At 36.0% G+C, this 24,238-nt stretch overlaps 1 protein-coding gene across 1 annotated transcript; it reads right to left on the reverse strand.

The window, feature by feature from the left end:
• Positions 1-9,701: 9,701 nt before the first annotated feature.
• On the reverse strand, positions 9,702-20,852 carry eef1e1 (eukaryotic translation elongation factor 1 epsilon 1). Its single transcript, XM_079406378.1, has 4 exons — positions 20,675-20,852; positions 19,669-19,866; positions 12,822-12,917; positions 9,702-11,027 (listed from the first exon to the last, which is right to left on the reverse strand). Exons 1-4 carry the CDS (start codon positions 20,756-20,758, stop codon positions 10,884-10,886), a joined length of 522 nt encoding a protein of 173 aa, XP_079262504.1. The 5' UTR covers positions 20,759-20,852; the 3' UTR covers positions 9,702-10,883.
• Positions 20,853-24,238: the final 3,386 nt, after the last annotated feature.

Here is a 24,238-nt window from a genome sequence, read left to right on the forward strand (position 1 = left end):
AAAATAGGCCTAAAGCTGCAGTCCCATTTAGAGCTGTACGGCAAACTTTTGTGGACAAAATCCATTAATTTCACTAGGAATAAAGGGAATGAGTTTCACACGGATTGGTCTCATGGATTTACTGCACTGCAACAGAAAGCTGCTTGGTTTGAAAGTGACTGTGTGAGCTGTGCTTAATACATTGATACACTAATGCCAACAGAAAATTGACCTGCAGAAATGTTGTCTTAATGTGACTGAACCTTAATTCTAAACACTGTAATATGCCATTGATGCAACAGAAAAAAAGAAGAAAAAATATTGTGCGGTCTGAATGGTGAGAAAGTACAGGGAATTTTGGAGCTGATAGGAATTTAACAGCACCTGCATATAGCAATATAACAAAATATATCACTTGAGAGAGAGAGAGTGAGAGAGATAGCAAAATTTAACTTTATATTACAGAAAACAAATAGAATCACAAATTTAGAAAGTGAGAACGCAACTACAGCTCTTGACCTCATGCCTTCATTCCACACAAAGCAAAATCACTTTCTTTTCCCACTTAACAAACCGCAAAATTTTAAACAAAAGTAAATACATACTCTCACATCTTCAGGATATGTTATTAATGGTTTGGTAAAATCCCTTTATGATGCCAATAAAACCTGAACCTCTTGAGGGAAATCTGGAGTGGAATGAATGAATTGGTTGAGACCAATTTGTATATTATCAAATATCATTGCACCACATTATATATGATCAGTATTTATGTGATTTTGTACCAAAAACTATGCTTGTTTCTCTATGTTGGTCTTGTTTGACCATGGAACCCAGCATAGAAAGATCCAGTAACTTGGGAAACTGTACACAGTACTCACAGTACTGTACTCAGATTACTTTTTTCAAGTAGCTAGTAAAGTAACACATTACTTTTTAATTTACAGTAAAAAAAAGTTACTTTTTTTCCCATTTATTGACTGACAGTTCTCCTGTCCCCATGTTGGGAGAAATCGGAAGTACAGAGGCGTTGTGTGCGCTGTGTGAACATGATGTTACTGTAGTTCTAGACTAAATGTGACCCTGGACCACAAAACCAGTCATAAGGGTCAATTTTTCGAAATTAAGATTTATTCATCATCAACTGAAAGCTGAATAAACAAGCTTTCCATTGAAGTATGGATTTGTTAGGATGGGACAATATTTGGACGGGATACAACTATTTGAACATCTGGAATCTGAGGGTGCAAAAAAATCTAATACTGAGAAAATCACCTTTAAAGTTGTCCAAATGAAGTTATTAGCAATGCATATTACTAATAAAAAGTTTTAATATGTTTACAGTAGGAAATTTACAAAATATCTTCATGGAACATGATCTTTACTTAATGTCCTAATGATTTTTGGCATGAAAGAAAAATCAATAATTTTGACTCATACAATGTATTTTTGGCTATTGCTACAAATAAACCCCAGGGACTTAAGACTGGTTTTGTGGTCCAGGGTCACAAATGTGAATGTGCATTAATTCATCCCAATCTCAAAAAACAGATTTAGTAGGCTATTCATCAAATATGAATTAAAACTGTGAAATACAAACTCAGAATATGATGCAAACCTGCAATAATTAAATGTTAAACAACACAAATGTATCTAATCGAATTTTATTAACCAATGTCTTTGCTGCTGACCTTTGATGATCCAGTTCAACCATACCAATATGCAAAAATGACTTTAGATAAATTAACAATTGTGCTTCATTGTTTTTTTTATTGCTGAAGCGTGTTGAACCTTTTTCTCCTGCGTTCTACGGTACAGGCGTGAATTTACTTTTCCTTCAGCCTGAGGTTTATTCATTATACTTTTTGGTGTGAAAGGGCTTTTACATTTGCTATATTTAGAACAAGCCCTGCTCATATTTAAAAAGTAACGCGAAAGTAACACAAAAGTAATGTAACGCATTACTTTCCATAAAAGTAACTAAGTAACGTAATTAGTTACTTTTATAGGAAGTAACGCAATATTGTAATGCATTACTTTTAAAAGTAACTATCCCCAACACTGGTACACTTGAGTTTTTGTTCTTTGATGTCAAAGGCTTTTTATGGTAACTTTCGCAAACAAATTATGGTTATGTAGACCCAACTAGCGTCTGCAGTTATTTAGATGTGATCCTTAAGCAGCCAATTAAATAATCCAACTCAATGTGCATGTGTGAGGACAATGATGACAAATACTCTAGTTCTGAACATCTCATTAGTACAAATTAACATTTTACAGTTGGTTTTAGTATAGCCAGTTCCTGTTTTGTGAAGCTCAACAACATTACTATGTTCTCGGGTTTTTCCCATAGTAATAAAGGACTATAGAAATTTGGCCCATGTGTTCCTCATATTTGTGCCGACTGAAACTGAAGATCATGGGTTTCCCCTTGAGTCACTCATGTGAAAATGTATTATATTAATGGGAATATAATGAACTTGTACTTGAAGATTTTCACTTGCTAGGAGAATTTCTATGGGTGCCAATATATGCAGTATATATATATATATATATATATATATATATATATATATATATTTATTAATTATATGATAAATATGATAAATGTAAAAATAATTTAGCTTCAATTGAAAGTTGCATCTTTAGGAATATTTTGAATAAGTGACTGAAGGAGGTCACACACCAGCTGTCATGTAGAACTAAAATTCAATATTGTGGTTTTCCATTATTTTACACACACCAGTGCCATTGCTCAGTTTTTGTCAGTGACACCTAGCTACAGTAAAATGTCAGTAATGTTAAAAGCCAAAATGAGCAAATACTTTTTATTTTATGACCAATTAACAATTTTTTATTTGACAGTTTTTCCACAGTCCATTTTGCTCATATTTACATGCCTTGCAAATAATTGTGGAAGGCATTTTAAATATATTGTGTATGAATTTCTTAAGTTTTTCTTTTTTTTTTTGCATTGAAGTGTATATAAAATAAAAGCCAAAACCCAAACTCTTTGCTTTCATTCACAAAAAACGAGAAATACAGCTCTAGTTTGGGTGAGTTATCACACCTCTCTTTGTCCTTTCATACATTTCGGACCCAAATCATCTGTTTATTTACAGAGAAACACTCCGTGAAATTATATTAAAGACAATAACATACCACATTAAGTCAAGGGCCATGTTATCAAGCACCAAAGAGAATGTCACAAAGAGTCCTGGTAGGTCAGTCCCAAGATGAGAGGTGAAGAAATAAAAATCACAAAGCAAAATCAATCAGTAAACAGGAATATCGCAGTTATGCGCATCTTGGCTGTGTCTCAAAGCTGATATGGGTGACAGTAGCTTCATTGTGCTGGAGTGTCGAGTTAGTGCCATAAAATACAGCTATAACCTTTCCACCCACAGCAAACGCATCCCAAATATCTTTGATTACGGAGCAGTTCAGGCCCTCAGGGGCCACAGCGCTTCCAGTTCAAACACTTTAAGCTCAGGAATGGAAGCGTTGAGGAGAGCAGCCCAATAACAACTGTGGCGATGATGAGGGGAGTTAAGGAGAGTGATGAGGAGAACAAGAGATTACACCAGAGTGCAATAACGGCAGCTTTGTCCCGCGCCCTCACGCCCTGCAAACGGGTGCAAATGTCGATTTCACGCCAGCCTCGAGCGTATGTGTTTTTCAAAGGGCCAAGAATCAGCAGTTTGTCATGTGCGCTTAAATATAGCCTGAAAAATGAAGCTCTACAAGTAAGTCTCTAACAAGTGGATGATGGCTCATCGTCGGATATGATTCCCTTGAGCTGAATAACTGAAGGGCTGAACAGGATGAAGCATCCTCAGTCACGGATCCAGACGGCCCACAGGTCTTCCTCTGAGTGGAAAGTGAACACTTCCTCTCCTGAACCCTACAGCGCTGCACATTTCTCAAGGCACTGTTGGTGTTTCTAAAATCAGATGTCATAGTATGGCAATTAACGACAAATTATTATTATTTTTCCCTCTGTATTGACTTGAGCAACATACAGTAGCCACAAGAAGAATTTGGACTCCGAGGTCACAGTTAAAATGTTTGAATGTCACTGCATTTTATGACAGCATAACAGCAATCAAGTGCTATTTCCTCATTTTTAATTTGAATAGTACTGTTCCTGATAAACACTTGCAGCTTACAAGAAGTTATATTATAACAGAATGTAACAAAGTCAGTCTGCAAAGCATACGTTTCAAGAAAACTTTACAAAAATAAATAAATCAACAGATCTATTGTTAAAAAAAAACTAATTAAGACAAATATTGTGAAATTTGGTTGAGAAACGTTAGTGGTTACTGTCTTAATACATACATTAAAAATCACCAAAACACCAGTAAAAAAAAAAAAAGTCTCAGAAATAAGTTTTGAGAAAACTTTCAGCTGCATTTAGATTTAAGTAACATGACTGGTGCTAATTTGTCAAATTTTCTTTTTGGCAAAAGCTATTTGCAGTAAGTGCTAACTATTTAAGCGCAAATAGTTAGATGCCGATATACTGCAGATAATGGCAGATACTATTTTCACCTCTGCGTATTGTAGTACATTATCTATAATGTGCTACAATATTTATTAAAATCATAAATGGATGCTGTTGTATTGGGAACTTACTTGAACCATGTGTCATGGTTAATGTGCCAACCTGATCGATCAGCCTTTAAAATTAAAGGCCCGCTTTTCAAATGTTTTGTTTGTTTTGATTTTATCTCTGAGCTGATATGTGATGGGAAAAGGGAGAAACTGTAAAGTAACTACATGGGTTAAGTTTCGGGTTGACTTAAGGGTTAGAACATACTAATTAGACAGTTATTGTAATAACTATAGTAATAGTATACATGCGGAGTAAGAAAAAACCCGCCCCCAAATGTTTATTGTTGAGTGTTAATGTCTGGTCTGTCTGGCCTTCAGGTAGTCTTGTTATTGAATATCGTATAGGGTAGGGGTTTGATTGGTCAGAGCTTGTATTTGGCGGATGTATGTTGAGAGCCACAGCCTCATGCCTGCAGACATACACGCAGCCAGTGAGCAGTGAAGGCCGTGCAGCAGGGACACAGTCATGCAGGACTAAAAGGTACATTTCTGGTTCATCAGCATGTCCTGTCAAGGTTAATCCATTAGAGACGGGCCGTCTGACTGCCAGCCGCTGTATTCACACTGAAAACATCTTACACAGACATGGGAAGTTGTTCTGGGAAGCTCATTCTCTGTTCTGTAGACACACAGTATGACTCTTTATCACTGATCTGAAGTATCAGCAACAATTTGTGTTCTTGAATACTAATGGCCGATACTGATATCTAGAGATTAAGGAAGCCAATAAAATGTAGATATAAACACAATAATACTGAAATTAAATGAACACTTAAAATGAACATGCTAAATATAAAATAAAATATCAAACCAATAGCCATTACATGGGTCTGTTACTAATATAGATTTTAATTCATTCTTCATTCAAAATGAGTTAGATATATATTAATAAAGCATTTCATATTTAATAATTATTTAATAATCACATTTTAATATTTGTGGACATTTATATCTTGATATACAAAATAGATATAATTAGCCAGATTATGTAAAATATTTTGGCAAGTGAAACACATGTAGCTTTATTATGTATGCTCTGAAGTTATATTAATATTTTACTAGACAAAATAGACAGATTAGATACATGACTTATATTATTTATAAAATGGTTAGGTTGTATCACTTTTAATAACATCAACTATAATAACATAATGTTTATTTGTTTTGTCAAATCTACATGATTTCTGTTTTCAATGCAGAAATATGATGAGAAAAAGTTAAATCGTGGCTTTGAGAAAAACTCTTAATTTCACTCCAGGTTTAAATAAATTAGTCAGGATGAATTAAAACCTGCATTATAATGAAGCACAAATTAAAAATTCACAACCGGTGTGACAAATATGCAGATTTGAACAGAAGATATGCTAATGAGATGTTATTTGAGTGTTTTCTGACCAGTGAGACGAGAGTAGCTGAGGGCACTGCACTGCCCCTGACACATGAACCCGGATAAACAACTGCAGGCTGGACTCCAGTCTATCATCCTTACGCCTCTGGAGCTCATAAAAAGTATTCTCTTTGTCGTGCCATTTCAGTTGGAATTACTTTTAGTATCACTTCTCACAGCACCCTCGAGATATCCTATCAGAAGACATTAACACAGGAGGTCTTACTAAAGTTCCCTGGCAAGACCTGTGGGGCAATGGGGGCAACCAGAGGAGGTGGTGTGTAAATGAGACAAGATACCCTCTTGTTTGTGAAGATAATAGAGAAGAGGTGCAATTTCAGCTGTTTTTTACTGTAAATTGAGCCCTGATATCAGGTCATACTCTTTGATTTGTTCAGTTGGTACAGTAGAAATGATGCAAATAGGGGCAACAAGTTTCCACTTGTGTAAACCATACACATTAAAATGTATTAGATCAACTTGTGATCATATTTTTCACACCCAAATGATTCCAAACGTATACAGGGCCCTGCACAAAACATGCAGAAGATAAAATAGATACCATGGCCACTAATTATGAATACATTCACACAACTTATTAGTTTGTGGGCACATTTTAATTTAATTTAGTTCAATTGCAACCACAGATTACCTAAAATGAGGAAACAAATTAGTAAGTTGTGTGAATAAATACTTACGATCTTGTTTTTTGTTTTTCCTTCATTGGTCATGTGCGAGGCTGTGTGTAAAAGGACCAAAGCAAAGTTACAAGCTAAATAACTTTTTTTTTTTTTTCGAAATTCTCATCCACAATTTTTGGACGTTAAAAAATAAATACAGCCTCACGTTGTGTCAATCACGATAACAAACTGCCTCCAAAATTTTAGTCCATCACAAAAAAATTCAGACCAGGTTTGATTTTCTGCGTTTTCGCATCCATAGCAACCATTTTGATAGGAAAAGGATGATGAATATGGGAAAAAAATGAAAAACACTCAGTGTGCAAGGACCTTAATTCTGAGCAAATGGTTGCAATAGAGATTTTGACAAGCAGACCCTCATACCGCTCAAGGTACAATTCAGTCCCCTCCTAATCAGTGTATCAAATTTTACAACTTTCCTCCAAAACAGATAGACTCCTATAATAGAGGAAACATTTTGTTAACAAAAACAATACAGACTACAAAACAAACAGCAATTATGGGGCCATAGCACGGAAGCACTGTATGTAACTCCAAAAATAGCATAATTAATACAAATGTTATAAGCAGATTTGTTGCACAAAAGCAGACCATGTAAAGATGGGGATCATTGTATTCCATACAGTAATTAATATGTATTTTTTTCTCAACCTGTATGTGGCGCTATTCTTAAAGTGCACATAAAAAAATCAGGGCTTGGACAAAATTACAATAACCATGTTTATAAAAACATAGCCTCATTTGCCATTCTTACCTTCAAATTTGTTCATGTTCTACCTGGGCCATCACTAAACTTCATTGGGCGTGGGACCAAATTATTAGGGTTGGACCACTTCTCCCGTGCTCATGAGTGTGCTACAGTATACTAGATGAGAAACTTAGTGCCTTAGAGGCTCTAGAAGGGTATAAAAAGACAGATCCCAAATTTAGCATGGTAGTCGTTCCTCAATACAAGTGCCAGATCTCACAAAACATGTTACTAAACAGTTCTAGGGGGTACCATAGACTCCCTTACTAAAGAACAGTTATAATAGGTGCCTATATGCACCTTCTGTTTGGCCCATAATCTCTCGAGATCCAGGAGGACATTTTCATGTCTTTAACTCCCCCCAAACCTCTGGTACCCTCAAGCCAAATCCATAACCCCTTAAATGAAAGTCTCACTGCACACATGGTGCACAAGAAGTGCGTTTCGTGCAGCTGGGACAGGGTTCCGTGCAGCAGAGAGTCTATTTCTGGAAAATTCTGTCATCCGTGTCAGTGTTAAGGTGCCATCACGGTGCCTGGGGTCACACACATGTACTTTAGCACCTTTAAAATCAGACGCCTTCTGTGATTGACGAAGTGAGCAAGGAGCATCTCGAAGAATCTGTGCACAGACCCACACCTGCGATCCTTCTGTCTTATTGAAAGACCCATCTTACACATAAGACGGTAATACAAAGGCAACGCTCGACTCTCTTGTCTGAAATTGCGTATTTCAATCACTAAGTAAGAGTGACAGGCCTTTGATGTTAGTGTTTAGCTCAGAATACCTCATTCCATGATAATTTGCGTAGCTGCATCTGTAAAACGCTTTTGCCTCTAAGACATTAATTTGCACACTCACAAATGTTTTTGACTATTACACTGCCTCAAGTGGAGCATTTCCACCTAAATTTGCTTCTCGCCGTTCTTAAGTAAAGCTATTAATTGCGTGTGGATGCGTTACCACCGCGTAACTTTTTTCCTCTTCCTGTTTTGCTTTAGTCATGTAATTGCAGTAGACAATCAGATGCCTGCTTTATGGGCGCATGGTAGAACTGTCACTTCCTGTTGGGTGCAGATAACACGGGAGCTGTCACAACCACTTACCCTGCGCTAATGCGCCCCACGCAGTGCTGATAGTTTCATTGAATCAATCAGGGTCTTCTGTTTTCCCAGCTTCACATCTAGCTTGGCATGCAGCTCTTTATCTTGTTAACGAGACATAATGAACAGTTGGTGAAAACTTCAGGCACTTCAGGGGACATGATGCAAACAAAATGCGAGCGCAGCCTGGCAAAGTCAATGTGTATCCATCTATCCATTGTGGTCTGTAGCTGTGTCAATGATGCAAGCCTATTTCGTTCTAGTAGAACCAGGAATCCATGTTCTTCTTTTGGAGCACTTAAGTTTCCAGAAGTGCTGCACAGCTGTCAGCCTTAAAGTCTTTTCACCAAGATCCCGCTGCATCAAAAGAAAGGCATAATTGTGTCAGGGTGCATAGATGACCTAAGGTTGCAACTCCTTGCTCTTCTTGAAGTCCCTGCAGCCTTTAGGGAAAGCAATAGCTGGTTTGTTGACCTTGTGGCATGCTGCCATGTGAGATCCAGTGCCCCAAACCTCTTGAACTTTGGCTTCTTGAGAACTGCAAGGCAAATGAATTGCCAGAATTCAATGAACGAGCAACAGCACAACTGAAATAAAAGAAGTCCACCCATGAAGAGTGAATCGCCTTTAACTCTAAATAGACGACAAAGGCCCAAAATAATTGGAGTGTCCTATACCTCCTGCTGTGGAGCTTTCATTTTCCTCAACTTCAAGCTAAAGCAATAATGACCCCATGACACCTGAACTGATGTTTAAAAAATGTGGAAAACATTAGTTAAAATCTCCTTAAAGACCTCCATTCAGGAACATCTGCTACATGTGGTTTGGTCATCTTTTGTGGACGTGAAAGAGGCGATAAATTTCATTTTGATGAGGGAAGCCTCTTAGATTAGCCGCCCAATTAAATCTAGAGACAGAAATAAACAGGCAGACAGAGACTCCACTGTGGATATCTCCATTATCTGGTCACAAGGCCTGTTCTGATGACTGCAAGATTTCTGTCGCTTCTTCAGTTTGCTATCCCACAAACACACATTGCTTTGTTCCGCTGCGGTTCCTCTATGAACACACTGAATGTCAGATGAAAATTCCTCGAATTCTGCAAAAAACGAGATGTGTCACATATTCAGAAGGAGGAGTCATAAAAAAAAAGGACACTGATAGTTCTGTTTTCCCTTTTTCATTTATTGGCACAGGACAACATTCTGTTTACATTAAAGAACACAAACTTGAGCTTGAGAACAGCAGACATTTCATAAAGAAGGCTTACAGGAAAGGAAGTATAATAAAAAGAGGGATCTTTTTGTCAGCATATGCACAGCAGATAAGTAAATGTGCAAAAACACATCTCCCTTTCATAAATAGATGATTTTCGACCAGAAAGGCTACGGACCAGACTGGCCACATGTTGTACGCTGCACGAAGCACTCGGTTTCCTGAAAGATGTTTCAAGTCAACCTTTTATGATCAATAAGGCTGCTATGTTCTCAGGAACAAGTCTCTTGGAACTGGAAAAGCTTTTTAGTCTTAAACATGCTTTAATTTTGTGCCATGAAAACAAGCACAGATCTTCAACAATGCCTGATTCAAAAATATTTCGAATATTGAAAACCTTTGACGCAGCCAGTGATTTATATAACAGAAGTGGATTAAGCGGTTGAATACTTTAAGAGTCTAAATAAATTCACAGCTATCAAAGAAGGGGATTTGGGGGGAAATGACACACTGGTTGCGGATGGATTGAAAAACACATGAAAATCAGAAAACACCAGTGCTGTCTGTGCAGCTAAAGCTGGTAGTCTGCCTACTGCCTCAGAGCAAGAACATGACACCCTGTCAAACCTCAGAGTACTGCCCACACCAGCGCCGAGACTACGAGAAAGAGGAGAACGGCAGAAGAAAATGCCAAAGGAGGAAAGATATGTGTGGCTTGAAATGAGGGATATCCATGTTATCTTAATGACTACCTTATGTGAAAGAGATAAATAGATTTACTTGTTTCGTATTCAGGTTATTTAAATGAACTGCTTTTCCATTAGCAATAGTTTTACTTAACCACAGCCACTATTCTCATATTTGATTCTGAGGTACTCTAATCCACATAATTTGAATAAACCTTGCACAAACTACACTCATTCTAAACACACAAAAATAACTCTACTAATGGACAAACTTAAACTAAGTTTAAGTAAATTACTTAAAAAAAACAAACAAAAAAAAAAAAACAGACAAGACCTGCTTTACGTCTTCTGACTGTTTGAGTTAACATTAGGGTTGTGGTGTAAAACACCACATATTGTGACCTAAGTTCAAGATTATTTGACAACCACAACTAGTTATCAAGGCTTTCAATGGTGACCACTTGGGTAAACTCTGTTCCTCAAAACCACCACAGGAGGTAAATGGTGCCGTACGCCTGGATAGTGCTGGATATGATCAAACCACCTGGTGATATTCAGATATCGCTCTTTCTCCTGTACAGCCAATTCCACCTAAGAAAAAGGACAAACATGACACGGTGAACATTAAAGGGAAAAAGAAGCGTGTAACACTACAGAGGAATCCAGTAAAATATCTATAAAATGTACTTGCCTTCTTAGGCTTTATTAATTAAATAATTTATTTTTACAGCATTTATCTCAATGAAGATGTGTCAAAATGTGCATTAAGACTCTGTGATTTAATTCTGGAAGTGCACAAAGAAAATTGATTCCTCTACTAGAAGCAGCAGTTTTTACTTTATTAAATTAAAAAAGAAAAAGATAGTGTTATTGGGTACATCCTATTCTTGAGAAAAGCATGGGGAGTTCCACAGATTGACGGTGAGTGCATTTTCATTCTATTTGCCTTGTTAGAAAAAGAAACAAAGAATGTTGCATTTTTATGAATGGTGTTATATAATACTTTTCTTCTGTTTTTACACTTCAGTTTATGTCTTTATACTGATTTTCAAAACAGTTTTCTGTGCTATAGCGCCAAAAATCTCACTCTTTTGTGCAACAGCAGCACCTCCGGAGGTGTGATCTAAATCAGAATTATCATAAATACGAGTTTCCTAGTAGGAAATTGGACATGGATGGCCTCTCAAGTCGTATTTACAACTGAGAAACATGGAAATAATTTTGATATCTAAGTTTCCAAGTTGGGCAGGCAATACATTTTAAACATGGCGGAGGAAAGAAACACATTTGCTTTTATTCGCTTTTCCCACAACATCTACATTGATAAGTTAAAGTCATGAATATTTGCATATATAAATAACCATTTTATGCATATTGTATTATTGAAAACAGAAAAAAAGCAGCATTTATTTGAATGAAATTTAGGAATCGTTAGCCAGTTGAGAATTTATATGCCAGTAAATATTTATATGGTTACCAATGAATGGGACGCCACGCTCTCATTCAAAACTTGTTGGATATTGACTAAATGTCTCCTATACCTTTTGGCTTTAATGAGATTTCCCCAAGAAACCAGCAAGAATGAACTCATGAATGGGCCATTCACCATGATTTCAGTTCTTTCGGACAACAAAGCACTTGAACACGACAAACTCATAATTACATCATCACATGTGGGAAGTAGAACCATGTAAATGCAGCATAAAGGTAAAATTTTCATAGGGCGATGAGAGTATGTAGTCAAAACTTTACATACCCCTTTCAGAATCTGTAAAATGTTAATTATTTTACCAAAATAAGAGGGATCATACAAAATGCATGTTATTGTTTATTTAGTACTGACCTGAATAACATATTTCACATAAAAGATGTTTACATATAGTCCACATGATATAAATAAATAATTCACATTTTGCAGATTCTGAAAGGTGTATGTAAAGTTTTTACTTCAACTGTATGTATGTATATATCTAAATATATAAATTACCAGAGGGTGAATATTTTATTTTTTCTTTCTTTTTTAGAAACTGTACGTCTAACTGACCTTATCTTCAGGAGATTTAAACTGAGTGACACACTAATGCCTTCTGGGTAATGACAACTGTCTGTCAGTCATTTAGTCAGTCAATTACAAACACTGACATGGAGAGATGTGATCTATTCTCTTTCTCTCTAATTCTCATTTAATCCCTTTCTTCCTTTCTCAATTGGGTCCTTCAGGCTCCTTAAACTTCCTTGGCTGCTGTCCTGGGAAATGACATCACTACATGTCTCATCTTTTCTGCCGTGTCAAGTTTCTCCTGTGCTTTAAGCATCTTACTGCTTTAATTGGGAGCTCTGCATCACTTCTCTAAAACGATTGAAGTTCACCGCTGAGGGACTTACAACAATGTGGTGAATGCCGTAATACATGAGGATGTCTGCCAGGGTGAAGACGTTCCCAGCTAGGTAAACTTTGTCCTCCAGGTACTGGTTAAGATCCTGTAAGGGAAGTATAAAAGGGCGTTACTCTGGGCCTGCTGTGCTGCCAAAAATGGGAATTTTGTAGGGTTAATGCTTTAAACAAAGCACATTATATGGTACATTGACAAGGAAATTGTTTTATAAATAGTTTAGCAGGAATACCAACATATAAAAGCACTGTTACTGCAGTTTAAGAGATCACAGCTGCTGGCAGTTTAACAGGGCTCCAGACAGAGAATAAAATAAAACGTACTACACTTTGCAGACTTTTTAAGTAGAATTTGCTCCAATTTAAAATCTAATCACCACTGGTTTATTTGCATCAGTATGAATGAGACGTTTGTTAATTGCATATTTAAACCGCATGCCAGTGTTTCTTTTACTGCATAAGTCTCTTCTGCTAATCAAGTCTACATTTACTTGATCAAATATACAGTAAAAACATCAATATTGTGAAATATTATTACAATTTAAAACAACTGTTTTTTCAATTTTAATACATTTTAAAATGCAATTTTCAGCAGCCATTACTCCAGGATTCCGTGTGTCACATGATCCCTCAGAAATCACTGTAATATGAGGATTTGGTGCTCGAGAAAATTCTATTATCAATGTTGAAAACATTCACGATTATTTTATTCATGTGAAATAAAAGTCTTTTATACATGTCTTTATGATCAATTTAATCCATCCCTGATTGATAAAGTAATAATTTTACAGACCTCTAACTTTTGAACGGTAGTATATATTACATATTGGTGTATTTTTTCATTGCTATTGCCACCATTTGATAAAAACAATAAGGCCTAATGCAATTAGGTCCATTTTACGTTGTGCTTAAGAACACCCACTTTCTGTCGTAAAATCACTGCTTGTTGCTTTCTTGATCACCTTAATTCATCCAATATGCTTTTACAGTTAAAACTATCTGTATTATTAAAGGCCTCTTGAGAAAGAAAGACCTAAGGCTTGGAAGTATTCAAATACTTCAGTGACTGTAAAATACATACTTGATTACTTTACTTAAGTATTATTTTGGGGGATTTTTACTTTATTCAAGTACAATTTAAACTGACTACTTGCACTTTTACTTGATTACATTTCTGAAGAAAAAACTTTTTTACTTTACACTTTTATTTTATCTTATGCACATTAAATATGGTAAACGGAAGCTCAAAAGTGCATGCTTGATGTGAGAACCAATGATCATTGTTTTCATGCATCAAGGGCACACAGTTCTACTTCTGTTATGACCTTCATCAGGTAAATATCTGGGTTCAAAAGTTCCCCATCAAATCTGAGGAAGCATATTGAGGTAGCAAAATTGTGTTTTCCTCCCAAAAAGTTTATTCATTAATCTTTCTGTTTTGATAGAGCCATTAGCTGTGTAATATATTGGCTGAATTCACAAGATTGAGTGCAAATAAAATCAGTGATGAAAATTTAAATAATTAATATTTTAGTGGGATTTTTTTTTTGTTTTATTTTTTTAAATGTTACAAATATCCAAAAGTATTTAAATGAACATTGTATGTTTACTTAATTGTAATTCATGTTGTGATGTTCTTACCAGGTAGTGGATAAGTTGTTTTAATGATGTCATTATGTGATGCATTGAGTAGGAATTTGGACTCTCAATTAATATATATTTTTTTTATCTTAATTACATGATTTGTTCATTAATCAAATTAGTCACAAATAATTATGTAGCAAAATTTTTTGAGAAAAAGCCCAAATAAAAATGCCCTCAAATAAACAATTAAAAGATTATTAATTATCCTTTTAGACGGTGACGTAGACAACACAAAACAAGTGGCCTTTCAAAACGTTAATGTTGTATGTTTTAATTATATGACTCTCCTCATTAATTCAGCCCATTCTTGGATTCTGTCTGGAATATGTTTCTAACCTCTACATCACATTTGTATTAAAAGTGATAGTTCACCCAAAAATTAAGATTCTCATGCCGTCCCAGATGTTTATGACTTTCTTTCTTCAGATGAACACAAGCAAAGATTTTTAGTCCGTGTAATGCAAGGGGACAGGACCACTTCAGAAACCACACAAATTGAACACGACGGTCAAGTTAAAAATATTGATTCTTTAACAGGGGTTGTATGAGTTACTGTCATATTCACTTTGTGTAGTTTTTGAAGTGTCATTTTTGGACATCCCGTACTTGTCTTATAAGAAGAGAGATGATTTAGATCTTAGTTTGTGTTCATCTGATAAATTAAAGTCATATATATGTGTGTGTGTGTGTGGCTGGTTTGTGGTGAGCGCACTGGCGCCGTTGTGCTGTGGCTGCCGTCGCATCATCCAGGTGGATGCTGCACACTGGTGGTGGTTGAGTAGAGACCCCCCACATGATTGTGAAGCATTTTGGGTGTACAGCAATACACAAAGCGCTATATAAAACGCATCATTCATATATATATATATATATATATATATGGGATGGCATGAGGGTGGAAAGGATGAAATTTCCTTTTAATCTCTTTCCCTGCAATTTTGTGTGTGTTCCGCTGTGCTGAATTTTAATTGTTATTGCGGCACTAGATATGCGTTTGACCTGTGCCATTGCATTTTGTTTCGTTTTCTCCCTTTAACCAAACTTCTTTATATCTGTCAGAAAAAAAAATACTTCTACTTTTTTAATACTCGAGTACAATTTATAGTACTTCTTTACTTTTACTCAAGTATGTTTTTGGCCAGATACTTGTACTTGTAATCCGAGTAAAATTTTTACTGAGTATCTTTACTTTCACTTGAGTAAAATTTGAGTACTTTTTTACACCTCTGTGTAAAATTAACAGTAAAAATTTATTTCTGGGACCAATTAGTTGCTAATTCATATTGCTGTAGTACTTGGAATGGTATCAACTGAAATTTATTTTAAAATGGACCTTAAAATAAAGCGTGACCAAATGAATTGTAATATATTGTAGTATTAAGGTTCTCTGATTGATGAGTGCAGGCATAGTACAAGTGTGTGTGCTTGCCTGAGTGTGTGTAAAGATTGTCTCATCTGAACACTGTTCACTGCCTCCATTAGCCCTCAAGACAATGTGCTGTATTGTGCACAAGTGCTGAAGATGCTCCTGTCCCCTGAGACCTGTACAGACATGCACACACACCACCCCTGCTATAGTATTTAGGCTTTGGCAAGTTTTACATGAAATTCACTCTTGCTTTGTTCAAGGAAGAGTGGCTGGACAGCCTCCAGACACATCTGTGTTACGCTGGACCATGTAGAATTATGAGATGTTGGCCAGGGGGGTTATATATTCTGTCTGAAATGAAGCTCAACATTGTGTACAGTTCTGCACTGTACCAAGTGATATGATTGTATTACAACTACTATATACCATCAAGAATTATCAAGATTTTTTCTACATGGTTGGAAAGGGATAGTTCATCCAAAAATGAAAATAGTCATCATTTACTAACCTTCACTTCATTCCAAACCCATAGAACTTGCCTTCATCTTCAAAACATAAATTAAGATATTTTTAATGAAAAGCAAGTACAGTTGAATCTGCAATCATGTCTCTTCAGAAGACTTGGGTTAAACCACTCAATTCATATGGATTATTTGAAGTCAACATTTTTGGTTGGTAGACAAAAATCTCTCAGGTTTCAGGTCTCAGGATTTTTTATTTGCGTTTCAAAAATGAACAAAAGTCTTATGGGTTTTGAACAACATGAAGGTGAGTAAATGATGACAATTTTGTTTTGTGTGAACTACAGTATCTAAAGTGCACAGACTGGATAAAAAAAGACATTAACATTAAATAGGACTCCAGATTTGTATCCTAAAGTAAAATAATTAGAAGCCAAATTTCTCATTTTAGTTGTCAAATTATAGAATCGCTCAACATAGAAGACTCTGGCTCCTTAAAGTTTTACTCTGAAACAAAGCTCTCTCTTACAGTCGATTCACCTGTTCTTGTTAATAAGCACATCCGTCCAGGATGAGATTTGAGATTTATGTGGTCGTTAGTCTTGTCATTACTCTGGTGTCTATTCCTGTCAGCTGCAGGACTCCTGTTTCTCCTACTTTAAATGTTGTGATCCTGCCTTACAGAGTGCAGTGAGTTAGTCAGACAGTGTGTGCCGTGGGCGTTACGTCAGCCCTTCATTATGGTTTAAACTGCCACTATTAACCAGCGATCAGCAGCACTGTGCTCAAGACCCATGCTCGGACAGCCCTATGCCACACACTGACAGCTACTGCCGAGAGGCGTCTGTCCTGCTGAGTGCCTGTGCTAACGAGACTGCCTCTCACTGTCCACAGACAGACGTTTTCTACCTTTAATCCCTTCTGAACTGATCTCAGGACAGCGTGTGACCCCTGTTACCCTCAGTATGTCAATTAAAGCCCATCTGACAGACTGCAGTGTGGATGATTCAGATTCAAACCTCCAATGCTATTATTGAGAAACCCCTGTGACTACATAGATGCTGAGTTTGGAGTGGCATTCTTTTCAGAAACTCAATTGATTCTATGACAGGATGTCATGTCAATGTTTTCAATCTGATTTAGATGCGAGTCTTCATAAATGACATGGGTATAGACGTGGGTAAATGTATAACAATGGCAATCTATATAGGATTCTGGACACTTACTGGAATCAACAGAGCTAAAAATTACTAATGAACTTCACTGACGTCTCACGAGTATGACAGCTAAACAGGCTCTGCTTTCAAACTCTACCATGTGCATGTGAGTGAGCGTTCTGTAAAGACCGACAAAGGTTTCTATTTACAGTGTTGAGCATCATAGCCAATCGAGCACTGAACACAATGACCAATCAGTGGTGTTTAAGACAGTCAGTGGCACATCTACAGAATACCACTCAAAATACTGCAAGTGTTTGTTCAGTGCACCTCACTGATTGCTCTACATGCTTCACACACTGAATCCTTTTGTTTTAACTAACAACACAATTTAAACAATGTAAATGAGAGATTAACTACGCAGTGTAGTCAACCTCATTGATCATAATGTATTAGGTACAACTGATTCAAATGCAAATATCTAATCAGCCAATCACATGACAGCAACATTTAGGCATGGTCAAAACGATCTGATGAAGTTCAAAATGAGCATCAAAAAAAAAAAAAAAAAAGGTTTTAAGTGACTTTGAACGTGGCACAGTTGTTGGTACCAGATGGGCTGATCGGAGTGTGCAAAATGCAAAATAAAACAACAAACACACAATGGGTCTCATTCACTAATATTTGCATAGATTTCTATTTATATGCACATTCAAACGTCTCACAAAAACTTTCCGTGTAATTCACGACATGTGTACTCCTTGGCAACATGTGTATGAATTTGTTCCTAACTTTGTCCTAATGTTAGTTAGGGCCCTATGATTTCCACGATGCGGGAAAGCACACAATCATGGAATCAGGTCCTAAAAATTCTAATTTATGTATAACATGGAATGTCACAGAATTTGCCACATTTTAGAAGGATAAATCAAAAGTAGGTCAGCACACTTAAATAGAAAAAAATACAGACTAGTGTCTGTGAATATCAGGAAGCAAAAGTACTATTTAAATATGAAAAAATTAAATATTTTTACTGAACTGTACCATAAATTAGTCCTATGGTGTGACATAGCAAACATTAAGAAAAAAAACAGTCTCTTAGTCAATCAGTATGTTACTGAAACTCTCCTAGCCCACCGCTGCATGTGTGGCACAGCTAAATACGATTAATATTCATACTATATTCATTAAGATGAATGAATTTGATCAAAACCTATATGGCTACTCTTTTTAAGGCATCATTTTGATTCCGTTTTCCTCTCTGCATTGTTCTCTTAGGATCTCATGCGTGGATCCCTGTTCATTTTCTCTATATATTTCCATGTCCTATCTCTTCCACTAATTTCTCTCCATCTCAAAAACAAAGTATTACATTTTATACTTATTTTCATGACACTTTATACAAGTTTTCTACAAAAACATCAGACAATAGTTTAATTACTGCATATAAGAACACAGAAAATTATCAAAAAAAGAATCAAAAGGAATTAAACAAATCTTATTTAATTATTTAAAATGCTTTTTAAAGAGACCTTGTCCTCTGGTGTGACATCTTTGTCCTGTGGTACAGGCGTCACACCGGAGGACATTATCTGTCTCACCAAAGGACGTTTCAGCCTTTTTCTGTCAATTAATCACCTTGCTATTCCAAGCTAACCTGCAATTAGCGGTTAGCAAGACATATTTGCATAATTTTCCATGATTATGTAGTTTAACATGCAGTTTTTAATTAAAAAAATATCATTTAGGGGTGTCACACCAAAGGACAACAAAACATAACACTTCCACAAAAGTTAAATATTTGAACAATTCTGAGACAAAATGTGACCATGTCATGGGCTTCACAGGGGGCTTCAGTAACATAATCATGAATGGGGTCCTTCAACTAATTCAAGTTTTCTCTGGAACTGGCCGAGGATATGGTGTTACACCAGAGGACATGGTTTTCAGAAACAAAATAATGTATCAATTTCCTATGTTTTCAGAAATGTATGGATTAATAATAAATACAGCAATATTCCCTAAAAGAAAAGAATTGTGAATTCTGATTTCAAGGTGACTTTAATATGAATATCTCACAATTCTTTCACATTTAATCTTTATGTTGTCTGAAGCATTGTTGGACATAAAACAGTGCAGCACAATGTGTCCAAATGTTTGTTTTTTTAAAATGAGAACTGTTTAACCCCAACTCATTATCACATCTTACCTTCAAAATAACTTTGACGTCTTCTTTAGAACAGTTATCTAGTCGTGTGACTCGGTGTTCGAGCCATTGCTGGACCACAGCTCTCCGTTCAGCGCTGTCTCCGAGCAGCTCCGGTCTCTTAGCCTCACGGACCAGATGGTGCGCTATAGTGACCAGACCAATCAATGCCGGTCCATTGTTGTTTTGGAGAACAGGGACCTACAAATGAATAAATAAGTAAAAAAGGTTAAAAATCTACCTGAAAGCAATCAGCAGGAAAGCATTAAATTACTGCTTTAAGCAAGAAAAAAAAAAAAAAAAGTTTTTTGGTTTATATAATTAATCAGTCTCTATTTATAAAAGTCAACTGTATATAAAGTAATACAATATATTAATTATTAATGGTACACATGTAAATATTAGTGTTCATCAAATTTCCTTGGGAGCAAAGCATATTCATTCTGATTACAATAATACAGTTATATTTCTAACACATTCCTCAACATTTTCTCTTTGGAAACACATGACAATATACATTTATATGAGCCTTGAATACACCTTGTGGGTGTGAAAGCACTCCTAACTTTTGTTAAATGTATCTAAAGTAATATTTAAGTTACTTCTTGGGAGGCGAGGTACACGAAGTCCAACAATACTAAAATGTTAGCAGCTAACTAAATACTATAGTTAACTAGAATGGCCATGTGGTCTGTTGTTTTTTATGTTTTTTATGTACATCTGTAAATCAATGTGTTTTATGATCCGAATGCTCTCTAACATGTGAAACAGCTCAAGTTATTGTTTTCCACATGGTGCTTCAGATCACACTAACACACATGATCGCTTGTTTAAATACAAATTCGTCAGACTTTATGAACTTATGAAACACTCATGTCAAACCCCATTGATTTACACCAGTCATTGATTCATACGATCTCTAATATCTGACATACCACACACAAACGCATCTTTCAAATTTATTACAGCCTCGTAACTCCAAGTACATCACATTCAGTGTTTGATTCACCTTTTTCCCTCCTTGCGTGCTGTATTTATTTGGCTTTTTTAATCCTAGAAATCTCTCCAACGAGCTCAGCTCCCTTAACGCCATCTTGATTACACCGGAAACACATAAAGCGCTCGCTGATTGGCGGAGAGCCTCCAGTCGCGCCTCGCTTACGTCATGATGGACAGATGTGAGTACACGATCCGTTCTGCGCATGCGTAGTAGACAACGTCAGGATAGTGGGTCCCCAGGAACAGGGTTGAAGACCTCTGCTGTATGGCATTAGGAAATGCCATGAAATAAAATAAATGAGGAAAATAATCCCTTCAATGGTGTTTACAGAAGACAATAATGAACATAACTGATAATGGAAATGACTTGAAAGAACACATAGTGTGCACACAGAAGTGACACGTAGCCTATTGGTGAACTAGTGAAGTATTTTTAATAAGAAATTAGAAAAAAAACTTGTCACTCACTCTCACACACACTAACAAACAGTGTGTGGGGCGCAGTCACCCAGATACACTCACACACACTAATAAACGGTATATGGGTGACCCACGTCCAGCATTTACTCTCAGGTTGAGGGTGTCTCTGCAAATAATGATGAATGTTTCCATGTCCTGGATATTTTCAAAAATGAACGTGAAAAGCTCCTTGGCATCCCACTCCGTTGACTCCATCAGCACCCTCCACGCATTCATTTGGTCATCATGATCCATCAACATGTGTGACGGTTCTTGCACCTGGCCAGTGAAAAGCCCAGGACTGTTCCTCACAATGTATTCCGCCTGGTACATACGTTTCAATGTGAGGGGCACTTCTACCTGTTCCTCCTTTGATAAAGTAAAATACCATAAATTAAGACTACCCTATAACATAAGATGTTTTGGGTCTTTCAAAAGGGGCCTATGATATTTTCATTAGGCTATTGATTGCTAACTTTTGTATTGTTTTTATTTGTAAGCCACTTTGGACAAAAACATCTGCTAACTCATATAACCATAACATGCACAAAGAAAATACAGGTAGGTCTCAAAAAATTTGAATATTGTGGAAAAGTTTGTCAACAGTTTTCTACTACGTCATTATGCGCATGCACAGACGGATCGTGTACTGACAGACCCTCGTGTGCTGATATATACTGCAGTCATGTTTATGTGATAAATCTTATTCTTTCACTTGCACATTTTTTATATTCACAAATATAAGTTCTCTTGCAGGAAACTTGCAATTATATTGACACAATACGACTTTCTAATTAAAATAGAATATTTTACATTAAATAGCTAGTTTGCAATATATATAATCTGGTTTAGCCTGTTTGTAGCAGACACTCAGCCTGGTGAATGTGTTATTTTAAAAAGCCAACTGCAGTGCATTAACAGTATTATGAAATCACATTTAATACAAAATTGATTTTTTTTATTAGGCCTATGTCTTTAGAATTAACACAATCTTAAATTATTGATATCATAATTTCTAGCACTAAGGGCTAAAGATGCCTCTCCTTTTTAATTTGTGGCCAGCCACAAAGAAAATTATATTCTGTTTCCAGGACTTTTAATGTCTAAAATTACTTCCCCAAAGTAAATAAGATAAATTATTATTATTATTTCATTTCTCGGACCACAGGCCATAAACTACAGTCCTACTCAGCAATAGGCTGTTTGCCAATTTGTCAAATTTGCCAATTCATGCTTTTTGGAATTATTTTCCCAGTGAGGCATACAAGCATATATACTTAACATGTCTAAAAGATTGTGACCCACTCTGCACCTTATCACCCTTGTTTGTGAATAAATCCACCCTCCGGGGTATTTATTTTGCGCTCTCCTTGTCGTGTGATTCTACCACCCCGTCACAATATATATATATATATATATATATATATATATATATAATATTATTATTATTATTACTTATGCATTGTTAAAATTAAAGTAGCAATTATCTTTGCATTTGTAGATCGCTCATACATTCCACTGTATTTTTTATTTTCCAGTTTATTGAGATTTAGGCTACTGAGAAGAATACTTACATTTTCATTCACAATGGACCCACTCAATCAGCAAAAATTATTGAGTGAGTCTTTGTTCTTTTATTGCTTCAACCACAGCTAGGATTTGTAACTTGCATGAGTGTTCACTGAAACAAGACCCATCGTACAGATCAAAGAGATGCTGACTTCACAGGAAGAACCCACCGACACAGAATCCAGACTGGTTTTAGATCCTGCATGGATGTATTGTATACACAATTTTCCCATGTTTGTTTTCATGCAATCATAAGTATCTTCTTGATGGAGAATTGAGAGAATTTTTTTTTTTTTTAAATGCCTGTGATCTTGCCATCAGTCGGCTCAGGCACAACTGTGCAGCAGATGAAAGAGTTGCAGTACAGTTTATAGTAGCATATATGTATTTACTCATTGTTTTTCATCTAAATCCTGGAAATTTAAATCAAAATGACAGCGAGGGTTTAGAGTTTCCCTGAGTCCTGCAGCAAGTTTCCCTCTGCTTCACTTGGCTGTCTGTTTCCCAGCATCCTCCTGCTCGTCCTCCGTGCGGCGTGTCTGTTTGGATTTACACAATCACTGTATGACTCCTCCATAATAAAATGTCAGCTATCAATCAAACCGGCCTCATTAACTCTATAAGGTCCAAGTGTGGGTGACATCATGGGAAGTGAGTGCAGCTTTGAAAGTGTTGCATTCTTCTTGTGCACCCATCAGTCAAATCAATGTCTGTCACAGATCTTGGCCGAGACCTCTTATTTTTTGCTTTGAGGAGGATAGCATGCAGAAAAGGCTTCTGACGGTGCTCCTTTACCTCCTGTTGTGTTAGGGTCAATCTGACTCAATTTTAACCTTCTCAAAATACTGGTAAAACTATATTTAGTCAAAGTATTGTATAAAAACGATTTATTTCATCTTGAAATTTCGCGAGCATTTTTCATTTAGGGTCATGAATGTGCATGCAAATTTTCAACAGATGTTTTTTTTTGGTTAGGCTGCACAAATTTTTTATATATATTATATATATATCTATATATATATCTATATATATATATATATATATATATATATATATATATATATATATATGGTTACCCCCTCATTAACCTCCATTGGTTTCCATGCAATTTGCCAAAACTCAACACTTTGAAAAACATTAAGAGTCATGAAAAAGAAAGAAAGAAAGTTCATTTATTATAGCTTGTCAAACACAAAAATGTGAAATAGGACTACACAAGAACTTCTGAAGTTTAAGGCTGAAAGTTAATTTCTAATTGTGAACTGAACTATCTTCTGAATCATCCAAGGAAAATGCCTACCATTTCTTTATTTGATTAATTTTAAGGTAGTTTTGCTTTTCTTTTTTTTGGATCTCAATAGACTACAGCAGTGAAAAGAGTGTGAGTTTGTGTGTGTATGCAGTTAATTTTGAAGACAAAAATATGTGCCCTATGTGAAAAAAAAGTGAAATATGACCCCTAGCACAACAGAAATAACAATAAATGGGAATTATACCACTTCTCACATATTTTATATTTTATCATCTCTGACAAGCTACAACAGGG

The sequence above is a fragment of the Barbus barbus genome (assembly GCF_936440315.1).
Source record: "Barbus barbus genome assembly, chromosome: 44".
Taxonomy (NCBI): Eukaryota; Metazoa; Chordata; class Actinopteri; order Cypriniformes; family Cyprinidae; genus Barbus; species Barbus barbus.

Bases quoted from the DNA above. Each gene is read 5' to 3' on its own strand.
- eef1e1 (XM_079406378.1), bottom strand. From the start codon at position 20,758: ATGGCGTTAAGGGAGCTGAGCTCGTTGGAGAGATTTCTAGGATTAAAA. The intron at 19,867-20,674 runs GTGAATCAAACA...ATTCATTTGTAG, and splicing joins GCACGCAAGGAGGGAAAAAG to GTCCCTGTTCTCCAAAACAA. The intron at 11,028-12,821 runs GTAAGTCCCTCA...CCTTTTTCTTAG, and splicing joins ACGGCATTCACCACATTGTT to GTGGAATTGGCTGTACAGGA.